The sequence below is a fragment of the Schistocerca nitens genome, chromosome 4, assembly GCF_023898315.1.
Source record: "Schistocerca nitens isolate TAMUIC-IGC-003100 chromosome 4, iqSchNite1.1, whole genome shotgun sequence".
NCBI lineage: Eukaryota > Metazoa > Arthropoda > Insecta > Orthoptera > Acrididae > Schistocerca > Schistocerca nitens.
The window spans coordinates 566,974,710-566,993,888 of NC_064617.1; the positions used below are offsets into that span (position 1 = coordinate 566,974,710).

The 19,179-nt window shown below is 43.7% G+C and overlaps 1 protein-coding gene and 1 pseudogene across 1 annotated transcript; both read right to left on the reverse strand.

Annotated features, from left to right (window-relative positions):
• Positions 1 to 950: 950 nt before the first annotated feature.
• On the reverse strand, positions 951 to 16,663 carry LOC126252323 (trypsin delta-like). The gene is made up of 2 exons (XM_049953207.1): positions 16,209 to 16,663; positions 951 to 1,367 (listed from the first exon to the last, which is right to left on the reverse strand). Exons 1-2 carry the CDS (start codon positions 16,611 to 16,613, stop codon positions 1,005 to 1,007), a joined length of 768 nt encoding a protein of 255 aa, XP_049809164.1. The 5' UTR covers positions 16,614 to 16,663; the 3' UTR covers positions 951 to 1,004.
• Positions 16,664 to 17,459: 796 nt separating this feature from the next.
• On the reverse strand, positions 17,460 to 17,577 carry LOC126253874 (5S ribosomal RNA; annotated as a pseudogene).
• Between the last annotated feature and the right edge of the window lie 1,602 nt (positions 17,578 to 19,179).

The following is a 19,179-nucleotide window of genomic DNA, read 5'->3' on the forward strand; positions in this document are numbered from 1 at the left end:
TTGTTGTTATTGTTAATATTATTAGTATAAATGGTAAGACAGAAAGCAGTGACAGCCTGAAGTCTTCAAATTTGTGGCAGTTCAGAACTATGGGGTCCAGCAATCAATTCTTACGAACAGTTAGCCTAAGTATATTGGACAGATTTTAACGCAGTTGATATTAAATGGGATGCAGGGTGTGGCTGGAGCGAGTGTGGCTAGGGAGTAAATTTTGTAGCAAGTTTTTATCCTCAATGTAGATCATTGCTTTATCTTCTCAGATGTAGTTTTAGCTAGTGCTCATGGTGCACAGAAAATTATGTTAGTATTCTATAGAAAATGATTTCTAGAAATAAGCAGTATCAATTGTCCAGATGACTCATTAGTTTGTGATCTAATAAAACAACAAGAAAAACTAAATAATTAATCTTTCGTTATTTTAAAGATGTTAGTTTTCAAAGAAAATTCTTTTTAATCCTTACGTGCTAATGTTGATTATTGTGGGGAAGGGTAACGGTTTCAGAAAGGTGGGCACCGCTGCTCTGCGCGGTATAAATCTTCGGTACGGTGTCTCCTGAAACACCTCAGCAACCTTGATTATGGACGCAGCCACGATACGAGCACCAGCAATCGTCGCACTTTTGGATTCTCTTATCTCCGACATAACGCACTCACAGCTACACAGTTCTCACTACGAGTGACGCTTGCGACGTATTTTGCAGAGGTTCCGTTCGTAGTCAAATACAACAGCGCAATTTGCAGGCTTCGCTCACATGTGCATTACGTTCAGGCATGCATATCTCGTGTTTTTTGCATAAATTCGCCATAATTTAAAACTAAAAGAATGGTGGCGAAGAGAAAAGAAAGACGAATAATATCTTTATTGTGAAACATATGTCCTTAGGGCAGAACACGAGATGCGATGAAAGAAATTTAACGGGCTTCTTCGTGCATACAACATTTTTATTGACTGCAGTTAAGATACATTCACGATCACTCTGGAATATCACACCACTGTGACTTGACTAGACGCCAGATGTGGCTCTAATCCACGACCGCAGAGAGGCGACGCTGGAGTAGACGCCCGGGTAGGTGGCGTTGGCGCAGCCGAAGCCCCAGGAGACGATGCCGTGCTGCGTGTTGCCGGCCACCAGGGGCCCTCTGCTGTCCCCCTGGCAGGCGTCCTTGCCGCCCTCGGGCTCGCCGGCGCAGACCATACGCTCTGTGATGAGTCCGCCGTAGCTGGCGTTGCAGGCAGACCGCGCGATGATGGACGTCGTGACCGCCTGCAGCTGCTCTGAATATTCCCCTTCAGGCTGCAGGCTGCCCCAGCCTGTGACGGTCACCACGGCGCCGGCTTCGGGTTCGGTGCTACTGAGGTCTACCACCTGTAGAGTAAACCGGCATTTACCGACAACAACCAACGACCTGTGTACGTGTTCCACCATATCCCAAATCTGAAAACACACTACATCTTCATCTACCTTTATACTCCGCAAGCCACCCAACGGTGTGTGGCCGAGGGCACTTTACGTGCCACTGGCATTACCTCCCTTTCCTGTTCCAGTCGGGTATGTTTCACGGGAAGAACGACTGCCGGAAAGCCTCCGTGCGCGCTCGAATCTCTCTAATTTTACATTAGTGATCTCCTCGGGAGGTATAAGTAGGGGGAAGCAATATATTCGATACCTCATCCAGAAACGCACCCTCTCGAAAACTGGACAGCAAGCTACACCGCGATGCAGAGCGCCTATCTTGCAGAGTCTGCCACTTGAGTTTGCTAAACATCTCCGTCACGCTATCACGCTTACCAAGTAACCCTGTGACGAAACGCGCCGCTCTTCTGTGGACCTTCTCTGTCTCCTCTGTCAACCCGATCTTGTACGAATCCCACACTGATGAGAAATACTGAACTATAGGTCGAAGGAGCGCTTTGTAAGCCACCTCCTTTGTTGATGGACTGCATTTTCTAAGGACTCTCCCAATGAATCTCAACCTGGCACACGCCTTACCAACAATTAATTTTATATTATTATTCCACTTCGAATCGTGCCGCACGCATACAGAAGTAACTGCTACCAGTGTTTGTTCCACCATCATATAATCATGCAATACAGGATACTTCTTTCTATGTATTCGTAATACATTACATTTGTCTATGTTAATGGTCAGATGCCACTCCCTGCACCAAGTGCCTATCCGCTGCAGATCTTCCTGTATTTCACTGCAACCCTTTTTGAAAACTGGGACTACCTGTGCTCTTCTCCAATCATTTGGAACCTTCCGTTCCTCTAGTGACTGGCGGTACACGGCTGTTAGAAGGGGGGCAAGTTCTTTCGCGTACTCTGTAGAATCGAATTGGTATCCCGTCAGGTCCAGTGGACTCTCCTCTGTTGAGTGTTTTCAGTTGCTTTTCTATTCCTTGGATACTTATTTCGACGTCAGCCATTTTTTCGTTCGTGTGGTGATTTAGAGAAGGAACTGCAGTGCGGTCTTCCTCTGTGAAACAGCTTTGCAAAAAGGTGTTTAGTATTTCAGCTTTAGGCGTGTCATCCTCTGTTTCAATGCCATCATCATCCCGGAGTGTCTGGATATGCTGTTTCGAGCCACTTACTGATTTAACGTAAGACCAGAACTTCCTAGGATTTTCTGTCAAGTCGGTACATAGAATTTTACTTTCGAATTCGCTGAACGCTTCACGCATAGCCTTCCTTACGCTAACTTTGACATCGTTTAGCTTATGTTTGTCTGAGAGGTTTTGGCTGCGTTTAAACTTGCAGTGAAGCTCTCTTTGCTTTCGCAGTAGTTTCTTAACTTTGTTGCTGAACCACGGTGGGTTTCTCCCGTCCCTCACAGTTTTACTCGGCACGTACCTGTCTAAAACGCATTTTACTATTGCCTTCAACTTTTTCCATAAACACTCAACATTGTCTGTGTCGGAACAGAAATTTTCGTTTTGATCTGTTAGGTATTCTGAAATCTGCCTCCTGTTACTCTTGCTAAACAGATAAACCTTCCTCCTTTTTTTTATAATCCTATTTACTTCCATATTCAGGGATGCTGCAACGGCCTTATGATCACTGATTCCCTGTTCTGCGCTTACAGAGTCGAAAAGTTCGGGTCTGTTTGTTATCAGTAGGTCCAAGATGTTATCTCCACGAGTCGGTTATGCAGTACCGGGTAATTTCTTAGCACTATTTAGGTATCTCAAGACTTGCTTGTATAGCGTAAGGCACAGCGCACTAGATTGTGAGACATAGAGGTTGTAAGTAGGCTGTTTAGGTTTTTTTTTGGTAACGCCACCTCTGTATGAAAACCACTGGCTGTGCTGTGTGCAGTCTGTGGCTGCTTTGCATTGTTGTAATACTCAACCATTGTAGTGTTAGGGAGCTGGCTGTGAACAGCGCGTAGCGTTGCGCAGTTGGAGGTGAGCCGCCAGCAGTGGTGGATGTGGGGAGAGAGATGGCGGAGTTTTGAAATTTGTCATGAACTGATATATATATATATATATATATATATATATATATATATATATATATATATATATATATATATATATGATGATATCAAGGTAAATACATTGTTTGTTCTCTATTAATATCTTTCATTTGCTAACTATCCCTATCAGTAGTTAGTGCCTTCCATAGTTTGAATCTTTTATTTAGCTGGCAGTAGTGGCGCTTGCTGTATTGCAGTAGTGGGAGAAACGAAGATTATTGTGAGGTAAGTGATTTAGTGATTTGTGAAAGGTATAGTTTAATGTTATTCAGGGCCATTCTCTTGTAGAGATTATTGAAAGTCAGATTGCGTTGCGCTAAAAATATTGTGCGTCAGTTTAAGCACAGTCTCGTGTAAAATTGTTCAAAGGGGACGTACTTGCTTGTATAGCGTAAGGCACAGCGCACTGGATTGTGAGACATAGAGGTGAGCCAAACTCAGATCGAATCCAGATTAAAGACGGTGGCCTGGCCATCATGAGTGTGGTTTTCAGACGATTTCCCGCGCTCGTTTAGGTAAGTTATGTTATGTTATGTGATTTGAGTGGGTACCAAATCGTTGTTAGTAAATAGTTTATTTCATTTACGTGTGTACGAAATTGCACTGCAATATCAAATAAGTCGACAGCGTGTATTGCACGTAGCTGGTAACACTGTCATTACGCGCTTACGTTCAGTACGAAACGTTGTTTCGTTAAGAAGAATATTTATTTTGCGGTGTACAGATGGTCACTAATTTATTTTTAATAAATTGTTTAGTTCAGCGAATGTATCTCATATGACGTAATTTAGAACAGTGTAGGTGGAGACAGTTGTCCGACAGGATGCATTTTACCTCTAAGAAGCACACAGCCACGTACAGGAAAAGAGAGATCACATCTTCCTTCTAACATTTACACATTTAACACAGTAGTTGTTTTTTGCAGCTTGTAAGACCTCTTTATTTTTGTAGAATAAACTACAGATTTCTCTGTTCCAGTTCGTGTAAATACGGGAGGCTATACAAACATGAAATACTTTTTCTAAGCCCTTTTTGACACGCTAGATTCTAGCTTATATCGTATTTCCATATAAAACATTCGTAGGTGAGCCTACATGAAAGTCGTAAGTTAGTTCAAGGGAAAATAAAGCTTTATTCCCGTAGCGAGGCTTACCTTACGGTATACAACTACGCAGCCTGGTCCGAGACACCTGCTTGGCAATGTTACACTTCAGATGCCGTTTCCGGCCATCGTGCTCCCATGTTCTAGTATATTTCTCGAATTTTTTTACGTCAAGCTTTAATGTCAACATTAACAAACGCAATATCACTGTAATTGTCTTCTCACGAGCTACCGAATGCAATTATAAAAAGTATACGCTTCCCTTTTTGAAAAAAAAGTACTTGCTTTAGTGTCTCCGTTGGTACCAGCAGTAAGCACAGTAATCAAACGAGAAATAAAAATAAAAAATATTCCCTTCGACACTCTAACTTTAGCCGAAAACCGCTCATCGATGAGTGTAACCGTTCACGTAATAAAACGAGAGTTACGTCTTACGTGACTCGCCCGCTGTATATTTGTGTGTGTGTGTGTGTGTGTGTGTGTGTGTGTGTGTGTGTGTGTGTGTCTGTTGTTCCTACTGGTGTATTTCAGTGCCCAGTACCAGTTAATGCTTTTATTTCTTTGATCAATGTTCATATATTGCTGCGGGATCAAAAATTGTCTGTTCTTACATACATATCCGAAAAAGTAGACACCACATATCGCTAACTAGGACGAGACAGCCCAACGATCCCTTCAGTGCAGATGCCCAAACACACTCGAAGTGTTAAGAGAATCAGCCAAATACTGCGGATAATGAGGTTAATGGGCAAGGGCATTACGTCAGTGACATAAGGATAAGTGGGAAATTTGAGTCGGTCAGGGATCGTGTCCGGATGGTCGAGATGGTCAAGGCGACTGTTCGCGAGAAACGGAAAAATCCGGGTTTGAGTCCCTGTCTGGTACAGATTCTCAACTTTGCCCATTCATGTATTTCAGTGACCAAAAACAGCTAATGTCTTTATTGCTCTGATTAAAAAGCATAGTGTTTTTTGAACAGACCTCTCAAAACTCAAAATTTTTAGTACGAGATGTTTTTTTGTATTTTACGCCGAATAGATTATAACCGCACAGTCTTTCAGGTTTTCGCATGTTAAACAACGCTTTAGGGAAGAAATAAAAGTGTTTGAATAGAATGGGCTTGCTTAAAAATTGCTTTTTATGTCCTGTTCCAAAAAAAAAAATTACAAATTCCAGTATTTAAAAAGTCCTGATTCTTAATTGGGAATCTGTGACAAAGATAAAACATTTTTCTACATTACTTATTTGTACATTTACTTATTTGCCGTAGATATGCTTCTTTTCTCTGGTCGATGGATCATAAGAGGGATTTCGTTATTTGTTGTGAAGAGTACCCAACCGTGTGCTACAAAGAGAGATGAAATGAAAGACCAAATTCTAAGACTATACTGGTTGCTGACAGCTGTGGCAATGCTTTTGGGTACGTAAAACACAGTAAAAGGTGCAAAAATGTTCACATAACTATGCAGGATGGATTAATCTTACAGTGAACTTGTGGTGTCACCGCCAGACACCACACTTGCTAGGTGGTAGCTTTAAATCGGCCGCGGTCCATTAGTACAAGTCGGACCCGCGTGTCGCCACTGTGTGATCGCAGACCGAGCGCCACCACATGGCAGGTCTAGAGAGACGTACGAGCACTCGCCCCAGTTGTACGACGACGTTGCTAGCGACTACACTGACGAAGCCTTTCTCTCATTTGCCGAGAGACAGTTAGAATAGCCTTCAGCTAAGTTAATGGCTACGACCTAGCAAGACGCCATTAACCATTTGTACCATTGCATGTATCTCAAGATAGTCTCACTTGTATCATCAAGAATGCTGTATACCAAAGGACGATATAAAAGTTAAGTGTTCTAGTAGCTACGTTCTTTTCTTTATCACATTCATTACGAATCCTGTTCCAGACTTAACGCCAGACGGCGTGAGTTGACGCGTGCCCTTTCGGCTACTTCACTGTGGACTGGCTGCCTTAACAGTCCACTACTTTGGCGACGAGTCTAAAAAGGGACTTTAGCGTTCGTATTGCACTAATTTGCTTGTGTCATGGCTTCGCCACAATCTCCAGATGTACTGTCCGAATTTTATCGCTTGCCGAATCAGCAGACGCAGGCGTTATTGGGTGCCCTGGGACAGCTCGTCCAGGGTCAACGTGCGCTGCAAAACGATGCGGCCGCCGCCGCTTCATCGCTACCGCAGCCACAACACGCCGTTGCGCCGTCCTTCCGTAGTTTTGATGCAGCCAACGAATCTTGGACAGAATTGTCCCGACAATTTGGATTTCTTCTCGCCACCTACAGAATTCAAGGTAATGAGCGGCAGCCGTTTTTGCTTTCGTGTGTCGGTGTGTCCACCTACCGTGTGATAGTGAAATTGTTTCCCCGACGCGACGTAGCAACTCTGTCATACGAAGAAATTTTGTCTGCTTTAGATGCCTATTTCAAGGAAACAGTCAATGTCGTTGCAAAACGGAATACGTTCTTTCGTACAAAACGTACGGCCGGTCAGACTAATAGGGAGTGGGTTGCAACTTTGCAAGGACTTACTAGGGATTGTGCGTTTGAATGTGACTGTGGACTCCCTTATTCAGATACAATGGTGCGTGATGCAATAGCACAGAACGTTTCTGATGTTCGCATAAGGGAACAGATTTTGAAACTAGTAAATCCCTCCCTTCAACAAGTGATAGACATATTGGATAGGCAAGACACACTTGACTTTGCTCAGGAATCATTTGAAACTTCGCCAGCAGTGTGTTGCATTAACCGGCCTGCCGGGCGCGCTGCGCGGACCTGTAAACAGCCTTCGCGCATGTCCGCACCGCCACGTGTCCCGCGAAAGCAAGCAAATGCAGTTCTAAAATCATGCCCGCAGTGTGCAACTCGACATTCGCGTGAGAATTGCCCATCACGCCAGGCTATTTGCTTTTTCTGTAATAAGAAAGGGCATGTTCAAAGTGTTTGCCAGAAAAAGCTCAGATCAGACAATCACAACCATTCCAGGCCCTTTGCTTCGTGCCGGAATCTAACCAAGGACACTCAGGCTCGTGAACCTTCGCCCATGGACATTCATGTAGTTAATTCCACTCCGCCCAGTGTTCCTCTCGCTAACAGTGACTGTGTTCGTCCCACAAAAAGTGTGCGTCGACGTCGACGGAAGTCCCGTCCCGTCGCACGTGATTCTGTACCAGTGTCTGTTCACGTTGCACAAAACAGTCGCTCTTGTCGTCAGCAGGACAATAAACTTTTTGTAGATTTGGACTTTGCCGGACAAGTGAAACCGTTCCAGCTCGATACCGGAGCTGCAGTTTCATTGCTCAATCACGCCACGTACAAACAACTGGGCAAACCTCCGTTGCGTGCCGCAAATGTTCAGCTCACGAGTTACTCAGGACAGAACATCCCTGTGTTAGGACAGTGCAGCCTTCTTGCAACTTACAAGGGACAAACAAAACTTGTGTCTTTTTACGTTCTTCGTTCTTCTTCGGCAGTGAACTTGTTTGGTTTAGATTTATTTCAGTTGTTTAACTTGTCTATCGTCAATCAGGTCCTATCAGTGAATCAGACTGTGCCTTCCGCCAGTGTTTCTAGTCTATGTGACGAATTTGCTGACATTTTTGCACCGGGCCTTGGTTGCGCTAAGAACTATGCAGCTCAATTGGAACTGAAAGTACACGCGCAACCGCAATTTTTCAGGGCGCGCAATGTTCCCCACGCATTGCGTGATGAGGTCGCAAGAGCATTCGATGCTTCCGAACTTGCTTGCATGTTCATTGATTCGGAAACCAATGACGTGGTCGAATCGTTTCCGATTGATTTTCGTCGTGTAGCTACAGCCACAGCTGCTGACCCTGTCCTTGCTACTGTTTTGCGTTTTGTTGCTACGCAATGGCCCTTGTCGATGTCACGGATCGAGGATCCGTTGGTTCGCCGATTTTTTGCTCACAAGGAGAGACTTTTTGTACGACGTGGTGTTTTGTTGTTGCGTTCTGATAATGGTCAGTCCCGAGTCGTGGTCCCACGTTCGTTACAGTCCTCTGTCTTAAAGCTTCTCCACCAAGGACATTGGGGTATAGTGCGCACGAAACAACTTGCTCGTCAGCACTGTACTTGGTTCGGAATCGATGCTGCGATTATGTATATGTGCTCTTCTTGCATGGCATGTGCCGAACGACAATCCGCACCGCCGTGGAAATTCTTTGCATGGCCGAAAGCCACTTCCCCTTGGCAACGCTTGCACATAGATTTTGCTGGTCCATTCTGGAATGCTCGATGGTTGGTTGTGGTCGATTCTTTCAGTAATTTTCCTTTTGTTGTCCGGATGTCTTCCATGACGTCTTCTGCCACCATGCAAGCGTTATCTGCTATTTTTTGCATTGAAGGTCTTCCGCAGACTATTGTTTCCGACAATGGCCCACTATTCATGTCCGCAGAATTTCAGTCATTCTGCAAGGCCAATGGTATTCAACATCTGACATCCGCGCCGTTTTCGCCTCAGTCAAACGGTGCCGCTGAACGATTGGTCCGGACTTTCAAGTCACAGATGTTGGAATTGAAAGAGTCGCATTCTCGGGAGGACGCGTTATTGCTCTTTTTGTCTTCGTATCGCTCTCAGCCCCGCGATGGTCGCTCGCTGGCTGAGTTGCTCCACGGTCGTCCTCATCGAACCTTGATGTCTTTGCTGCATCCGCCGCATCAGGTTCCTGTGCAGCGGCAGACTCCTGCTTTTGCTCCTGGCGACGTTGTGTTTTATCGCAACTATCGAGGTTCACGGCGTTGGCTCGCAGGGCGCATTCTTCGCTGCCTCGGCCGCGCGATGTATTTGGTTTTGGGGGCCTCTGGTGAGGTGCGTCGGCATCTCAATCAGCTGCGCCTCTGTCGTCGCCTGGGTTCTGCCGCTCCCCGTCTGCTTTCAGCGACGGTGCCGTCCGGTCAGCGCCTTGGGGACCCATCTACTGGCTCGCCTCATCCCCAGGTGTTGCCGACGATGCATTCCATTTTGCCTCATGGCGTCGCGCCGCCGCCGCAGCCGCCGCCGGCGCCGCCCGCAGTGGCCGCTTCGCTGCAGCCGCCCAGCGCCTCCCTGGGTCACGCGCCGCCGATCGCTTCCTGTGACCAGCTGTCCTCCGCCATGGAACTCTTGCCCGCTCCGGCCCAGATGTCGTCATCGCGCGTCGGATCCCCCGACGCAATGGAGGTCGACCCTTCGGCCCCTCCGGTATCTCTACAGGCGCATACACCGCATGTTGACGTGCACCCTGGACTAGGTTTTCAGGCGTTTCCTAGCTCCCCTCGGACCGAATGGCAGGGTGCGGGTGGCACAGCCTCGCCTGTTGTTAGGCTCCCCACCCCATCGCATACGTCAACATGGGGTCCTCCCCACGGCGGGCGGAAGCCTTATCACACGACCGTTCGCCGATTTGCGGGGGAGGAATGTGGTGTCACCGCCAGACACCACACTTGCTAGGTGGTAGCTTTAAATCGGCCGCGGTCCATTAGTACATGTCGGACCCGCGTGTCGCCACTGTGTGATCGCAGACCGAGCGCCACCACATGGCAGGTCTAGAGAGACGTACGAGCACTCGCCCCAGTTGTACGACGACGTTGCTAGCGACTACACTGACGGAGCCTTTCTCTCATTTGCCGAGAGACAGTTAGAATAGCCTTCAGCTAAGTTAATGGCTACGACCTAGCAAGGCGCCATTAACCATTTGTACCATCGCATGTATCTCAAGATAGTCTCACTTGTATCATCAAGAATGCTGTATACCAAGGGACGATATAAAAGTTAAGTGTTCTAGTAGCTACGTTCTTTTCTTTATCACATTCATTACGAATCCTGTTCCAGACTTAACGCCAGACGGCGTGAGTTGACGCGTGCCCTTTCGGCTACTTCACTGTGGACTGGCTGCCTTAACAGTCCACTACAGAACTTATATATTAAAATACGCAAAAGGGCAACTAATAGTAGGTATAAACCAGAAAGAAGGCGAAGAAATCAACTAGACAATATCGTGGTTCCACAAAATTTCAGCCAACAGGTACTCGGAAACTATTTATACTCAGTTAAAGGTGCATATTTCGATTATAACCTTGTAACGGCGAACAACTGGATGATATGCAAGAGAACATATATCAAGAACGAATATACAAAACAGCAGAGCAGAGACAAATTAAGAACGAGCGAGATGAATTGGAAATTTTCTAGGCAGAACCAGCAGACTAAACAAAGTATGTAAGTAGTTTAATAGAAAAGAAATTTACTATAAAAATATATTACGAAAAAGGGAGGATTAAAGCTCGGATGTATGAAGAAGCTATGTATATCACAAAATATTGCAGCTGTTCGATTAATCCACTTAGTACCATAAAAATGAAGTAAAGATTATATATATAAAAGAATAACACATGGTAATCAGTAACTGGCGATGCATAGAAGAAAAACTTATATCCGAGTAAGTGAAAATTCAAGACGTTACCAAATTTTTTGTAATTTAGTTTAAAAAGAATAGGACGTTACTGTGGAAGGCACTGGTGGAGAGAGTATTTTTTTAAAAAAAGTCAATAGATAACAGGAAGTTTTAGGAAGAACTTATTAACTTTGAGGGTGTACAGAAGCTTTTATCAGTGATAGAAACCATCCTGCATGAAGAACGCATTGAACAATACAGAAAGCTGATGATCCGTCAATGGAATCCATATAAAATAGAAATCGTTCTTAAAAACATACAAACCGATGAAACGTTATATCTTTGGCTCTGATGCCACGCTGAAGTTAGTAAAAATAAGAAAGATTTTTATGATTCGGTTGCGAAATAAACGGAAACCGAAAAAAGAAAAATCTGGGTCTCAAATATCTTCGTTGAAATTTAGAGTATCGTAAAATTCCACAGATGTAGAAAGTGTGAAACACGCGCAACGTTCTCAAGAAAGAATAGTAAGCTATTTGCAGCAATTACATGAGAACCATATCTTTTAATTCTGTCATTAAAATTTATACATCATACTGCAACTTAAAAGTAAATATACTTCTAGATCTCCATTATGAAATTGGAGAACGTCAAATAAGAGATGGGTGATCGCTACACTGCAGTTTTCACAGTGAAGTAGATATTAGAAAAGCACAGAGAAAATAGCTTGCATCAGTAAATGTTACATTTTGATTACCAGAAACCATATGACTTAGTCAGAGAATCAAAATTCCAGAGCTTATTAGACAAATATAATTACCAAATAATTTCATCATTTATTTCAAATCCCAGTACCCACAAAAGAATTAGTGTTCACAGACAGTATCAATCTCCTGCAGTAAATCAAGGTCACACGATACCATCTTCACATCTGACTTATACGTAGTAGAATTCTACAGTAATGAAAACACAGGAATTAGAAAGATAAACATATAGGGAATCATTTATACTTACTACGTTCATCTTGTTCGCAGACTATCATGTCCTAATAAAGAATGCAGAAGACAATCTGCAAAGGAATAATCAATACGTGGGTATTTTTCTAGGCGATATAAAATGAAAATATTCACCAACAAATCAGAAACACTGCTTCCTCGAGAAAAAATATTCAAAAAAGCTTAAAACATTGAGAAGGTAATAGCGACAAATAGAGCTAACTGCCTTCGAGTTAGAAAACGTAAGACAATCTTAATACTTACGCTGTTTTGTTGTAGCGAAGCCTAGACATTAACGTAGCGGAGAAGAACAGAAGCATTGGAGATGAGTTTTTTATGGTACATTACCTAGATTAAAAATAACACCAGCGGTATTCCATCGGAACTGTAAACATCTACATCTACATTTATACTAAGCAAGCCACCCAACGGTGTGTGGCGGAGGGCACTTTACGTGCCACTGTCATTACCTCCCTTTCCCGTTCCAGTCGCGTATGGTTCACGGGAAGAACGACTGTCTGAAAGCCTCCGTGCGCGCTCTAATCTCTCTAATTTTACATTCGTGATCTCCTCGGGAGGTATAAGTAGGGGGAAGCAATATATTCGATACCTCATCCAGAAACGCACCCTCTCGAAAACTGGACAGCAAGCTACACCGCGATGCAGAGCGCCTCTCTTGCAGAGTCTGCCACTTGAGTTTGTTAAACATCTCCGTAACGCTATCACGGTTACCAAATAACCCTGTGACGAAACGCGCCGCTCTTCTTTGGATCTTCTCTATCTCCTCCGTCAACCCGATCTGGTACGGATCCCACACTGATGAGCAATACTCAAGTTTAGATCGAACGAGTGTTTTGTAAGGCACCTCCTTTGTTCATGGACTACATTTTCTAAGGACTCTCCCAATGAATCTCAACCTGGTACCCGCCTTACCAACAATTAATTTTATATGATCATTCCACTTCAAATCGTTCCGCACGCATACTCCCAGATATTTTACAGAAGTAACTGCTACCAGTGTTTGTTCCGCTATCATATAATCATACAATAAAGGATCCTTCTTTCTATGTATTCGAAATACATTTCATTTGTCTATGTTAAGGGTCAGTTGCCAATCCCTGCACCAAGTGCCTATCCGCTGCAGATCTTCCTGCATTTCGCTACAATTTTCTAATGCTGCAACTTCTCTGTATACTACAGCATCATCCGCGAAAAGCCGCATGGAACTTCCGACACTATCTACTAGGTCATTTATATATATTGTGAAAAGCAATGGTCCCATAACACTCCCCTGTGGCACGCCAGAGGTTACTTTAACGTCTGTAGACGTCTCTCCATTGATAACAACATGCTGTGTTCTGTTTGCTAAAAACTCTTCAATCCAGCCACACAGCTGGTCTGATATTCCGTAGGCTCTTACTTTGTTTATCAGGCGACAGTGCGGAACTGTATCGAACGCCTTCCGGAAGTCAAGAAAAATAGCATCTACCTGGGAGCCTGTATCTAATATTTTCTGGGTCTCATGAACAAATAAAGCGAGTTGGGTCTCACACGATCGCTGTTTCCGGAATCCATGTAGATTCCTACATAGTAGATTCTGGGTTTCCAAAAACGACATGATACTCGAGCAAAAAACATGTTCTAAAATTCTACAACAGATCGACGTCAGAGATATAGGTCTATAGTTTTGCGCATCTGCTCGACGACCCTTCTTGAAGACTGGGACTACCTGTGCTCTTTTCCAATCATTTGGAACCTTCCGTTCCTCTAGAGACTTGCGGTACACAGCTGTTAGAAGGGGGGCAAGTTCTTTCGCGTACTCTGTGTAGAATCGAATTGGTATCCCGTCAGGTCCAGTGGACTTTCCTCTGTTGAGTGATTCTAGTTGCTTTTCTATTCCTTGGACACTTATTTCGATGTCAGCCATTTTTTCGTTTGTGCGAGGATTTAGAGAAGGAACTGCAGTGCGGTCTTCCTCTGTGAAACAGCTTTGGAAAAAGGTGTTTAGTATTTCAGCTTTAGGCGTGTCATCCTCTGTTTCAATGCCATCATCATCCCGGAGTGTCTGGATATGCTGTTTCGAGCCACTTACTGATTTAACGTAAGACCAGAAGTTCCTAGGATTTTCTGTCAAGTCGGTACATAGAATATTACTTTCGAATTCACTGAACGCTTCACGCATAGCCCTCCTTACGCTAACTTTGACATCGTTTAGCTTCTGTTTGTCTGAGAGGTTTTGGCTGCGTTTAAACTTGAAGTGAAGCTCTCTTTGCTTTCGCAGTAGTTTCCTAACTCTGTTGTTGTAACACGGTGGGTTTTTCCCGTCCCTCACAGTTTTACTCGGCACGTACCTATCTAAAACGCATTTTACGATTGCCTTGAACTTTTTCCATAAACACTCAACATTGTCAGTGTCGGAACAGAAATTTTCGTTTTGATCTGTTAGGTAGTCTGAAATCTGCCTTCTACATGTTGTAGAAAACATAGAGATTTACCATCTAATCAACTACATTTGCGTCGCTGGATTTGCATGAGACTGGACATGCACACTCTCCAACATCGTAGCACTTTGCTAGGGACGCCGTTTTCAGGCTTTGTGGTCAAGAGCCCCACATGCTACTAGAGATCTTCCCTTCCTGAGTTCCATCTTCACTTTCGTATTCTCACAATGCTGCTTGTACGTCATAAAGCGATGCAGAGTGACTCCCAGATATTTTGGATGGTGCTTATTTACTAACTGTAAAAAAATAAATGTTCAAGTGTGTGTGAATTCCTAAGGGAGCAAACTGCTGAGGTCATCGGTCTCTAGACTTACACACGACTTAAACTAACTTAAACTATCGTATGCTAAGAATAACAAACGCACCCGCGCAATCCGTGAATGGCGCCTGAAACCGCGCGGCCACTCCGCGCAGTTACTAATTGTATCCTTCGTTATGTGGTAAGCATACGATGCGCTTGGGTGTGCTTAAGATGAAACGCACACAAAACAGAAAAGAGGTGGAGCTACGATGTGCAAGAGACGAGAGGTGAAAGACAAAGTGGCTCTGAGCACTATGCGACTTAACTTCTGAGGTCATCAGTCGCCTAGAACCTAATTAACCTAAGGACATCACACACATCCATGCCCGAGGCAGGATTCGAACCTGCGACCGTAGCGGTCGCTCGGTTCCAAACTGTAGCGCCTAGAACCGCACGGCCACTCCGGCCGGCTCTGAAAGACAAATACAGTGCTGCAACAGGTGGATGACAACCTTGGCACGAGCTAGAACAGTAGAGATTGTGGTGTTCGGTGAGGTTCTTACTGATCAGAATATATTGCATAGTTCCGAGTTAAATTGTCTCAAAATATTACAGTTACAGAACTATTTTCTGTCAGAGAGACCATCACTGCAGCTTACTCTCAATAACACGCCCATACGAAAAATAGTTACACAAATCCAATACACAAACTTTAATTTTTGTCTGAGACAACGAGTGACATCGTTCCAGAAATAAAATTGTTCCAATCCCCCAGTTATTAGCAAAGTTTTGTGAAGGTTTCCCTTGATTATAATGTTAATGATATGATTGTAAATCCGCACCCAAATATTCCCAACTATGGCTGCCTCTGTCCCACTACCACCTCGCCAGACGTTTGGCTAAAAAGGCCTCAGAAAGACTGACAACTCGAGCAGCCCACTGTACCTAGATGGACAGAGAATGTAAAATATAAAAATAATTCAAATGTGTGTGAATTCCTAACGGTGCAAAATGCTGACGTTATCGGTCACTAGACTTACACGCTACTTAAACTAACTTATACTAAGAACAACACACACACCCATGCCCGAAGGAGGACTCGAACCTCCGGCAGGAGTGGCCGCACGATCAGTGACATGGCGCCTCTAACCGCGCGGCCACTCTGCGCGGCATAAAAATAATTACTCAAAGAAAGTTAACTGTACGTGGTTCTGCAAAATGTGTCGCAAATAGTGTCTAAAAGAGTGAGTCAACGGATTTTAATTAACCAGAACCTCTTGTCTTTATCCTACAACGGCAGTCAGTTTTAAATACTTTTATAAGTTATTGTGACTGGAAACTATGATACTAAAAGGCAAAAACTGTGTCACTGATTACAAAGCTACACTATTAATATAATGAAATAGTTTAAACAATGCCGTACGAAAATTTAAAAATTGTCTTCCGAAGTGCGGTTCTTTTACGTGCACAGTATGAACATTACCTGAACGTCCGCACCTACGGTGAAGGATCCTACAATCAAGAGGACACCCACGTCGTAGTCCATTGTAGTAAAGGTGAACACGTCGTGGTAACCCGCATTAGCGACGCTGTAAACAACGCCGCCGCTCTCGCGTGTTGACGTACCAGCTCGCACCGACAGGTAACTTTCAGCAACGCCGATGAGGCAGTGCGCCGCAGTCAGCACCCACGAAGGACTGATGACGGAGCCGCCGCAGTAGTGGAAGCCGCCGTTCTCTACTGAGACCTGCCACGGGCACTTGGAGATGTCCACCGGCTCACCACCCACTATGCGACCGTCGAGGCGGCGCATCAGCGCCTGAGAGGCCGTGTACGGTGCGGCGCTGCAGGCTACGACCAATAGGAACAGCACTGGGGCTGGCTTCATCCTTCCGTCTCTAGCGCTCGGCTACGGAGTCTCTGCCTCAGCGGCCTTTCTTATCGTTTCCTCTCTACTGAATAATGAGTGACCTTGACTCAGTCAGATAAATGGAGCTGCTTGATTATCTCTGCGGATCTAACCATTTTTAGATGTCTGTGAAACGTCGTGATTCTGTGAGAAGCTATTTACATGAGTTTACCGTGCTGTCCTTTACCTTTATCGAGGACAATGGAGATGATGTTGTCTTGCGATTTGTGGGCTAGATGGAAAATGAGCTTGCTTTCATTTGTTGGATCCACATAATTTCAAGGATGTCGAGAGTTTATTGACAATCTTGTACTCCGGAGTTTATCTGTCTTGTGACTGAGTGGTATTTTCATTTAATTTTCACGTTTTTTTTCTAGATATAGCGTTGCAAAATTGATTCAGAATGTAAATACTTTGCAGTAATATATAGTTGCTGTTGTTGAGTCCGTATGCAGTTTCTGCTGAAAGGCCGTCATCAAACAATTGGACAATGTCTCTCAAACTCCTAATTGTTCTTGAAGGAAGACAACTTTTCAGCCAACATCGCATTTGTAAAACCTTTATTTACGATGACTGATTTAGACGAAATAGTTAGCATAATCTGATCTGTGAATAGTGTATAAGCACTCCGTCTTCAGACCACATGTGGCCCATCGGGACCATCCGACCGCCGTCTCATCCTCAGTTGAGAATGCAGATAGGAGGGGCGTGTGGTCAGCACACCGCTCTCCCAGTCGTTACGATGGTTTTCTTTGACCGGAGCCGCTACTATTCGGTCAAGTAGCTCCTCAATTGGCATCACGAGGCTGAGTGCACCCCGAAAAATGGCAACAGCACTTGGCGGCCTGGGTGGTCACCTATCCAAGTGCCGGCCACGCCCGACAGCGCTTAACTTCGGTGATCTCACGGGAACCGGTGTATCTACTGCGGCAAGGCCGTTGCCCTTGAATAGTGTCTACAAGTGTAAAATTATAAATTATGAAAATAACGTACAGTGTTCCAAATATAACACATTCAACTACCGTATTAGAGCCATACACGTACTCCATATCTTATTTAGTTGTACAGTTGACGTAAGATGCCAATGGCAAGACAAAGTTGAAAGCAGTATTTACAAAATGTTTCGCTAAATGAATCCGTCCCATATTAAAAGACACAGAGTACATCACCCATAAATCAACTACCCAGCTAATTAAGATATGGAGTATATTTACAGCTATAATTGGATACTTGCATTAATCTTTACCGAGGTTTGTTTAATAATAATTCACTCTTTGTATTACATTTATGACAGTGTATGTTATTTTTCATAATTTATTATTTTACAAATGGCTCTGAGCACTATGGGACTTAACTGCTGAGGTCATCAGTCCCCTAGAACTTAGAACTACTTAAACCTAACTAACCTAAGAACGTCACACACATCCATGCTCGAGGTAGGATTCGAACCTGCGACCGTAGCGGTCACGCGGTTCCACGCTGTAGCGCCTAGAACCGCTCGGCCACCCCGGCCGGCTATTATTTTACACTTTTATACATTACTCACAAATCAGATGATGGTAACTCTGATTTCTGAAACCGGTCATCGTAAATAAAGGTTTTACATTGCATGGGGGCTTGATTAAAATAAAATGCAAATACTTTTAAATTTTTGCTTTAGTAGCTGTCTGTTCGATTACGTAGTCTCGTAAACGGTTGGCCCTGACTATTATTATTACGCAATCTGACTGCATAGAACAACAACAAAGAATGAAATGGAAATTTTCATTAACACAATTAATTAATTAAGTCCCCAGCAACTATAAAACCTACGAAACCAAAGCACAAGTGTAACTGTTCTGTGTGTGGAAGTATGACTCAACGTACGCATCTGGCACGGTTCTTCTTCAATAACACAAGAAATTTTAAATATCATTTATACTGAATTAATTAAAGAAAATAAAAATACCATAATTACTCAAGAAAACCAGAATTACACTCTAATACAAGAACACAAGCCAGATGCTTTGTTGACTGAACCTGTAATGACGCATTATTTAAAACATGGAAATAATGAAAAATAAATCAAGTTTCGTTACCTTCATATATTGACCAAAATCACTCTAATCATTACAATATATCTCAACACCGACTCGCTATTACCACATCTCAACAAGAACTTTTCGGTATCACATCTCAGCAAGCACTCCCTACTAGCACATCTCAACAAACACTCTCTGCTACGAGTTCTTAACAAGCACTGACTACCACGAGCTCTCCCCAAGCACTGACTACTACAGACAAAAATAAAAGATAATATTCATGCGTAAATATCATATAACTAGATAAAATTTTGGCTTTGCACTGACCTTTCAATAACCTAATATATAAAATACAGTAAGCAATACAAATTCTTTCATACATGTGACTTTACATAATAGTTTACACAAGTATTATGTGGTTAAACAGTTCAATCAATAGCGTCAGCAATGACGAATATGTGCAGGTAAGAGTCTCATAACTTTTCACAAACAGTAATACACAAAAAATCAGTTTATACAAATAT

Bases quoted from the DNA above. Each gene is read 5' to 3' on its own strand.
- LOC126252323 (XM_049953207.1), bottom strand. From the start codon at position 16,613: ATGAAGCCAGCCCCAGTGCTGTTCCTATTGGTCGTAGCCTGCAGCGCC. The intron at 1,368-16,208 runs GTAATGTTCATA...TTTACTCTACAG, and splicing joins CCGTAGGTGCGGACGTTCAG to GTGGTAGACCTCAGTAGCAC.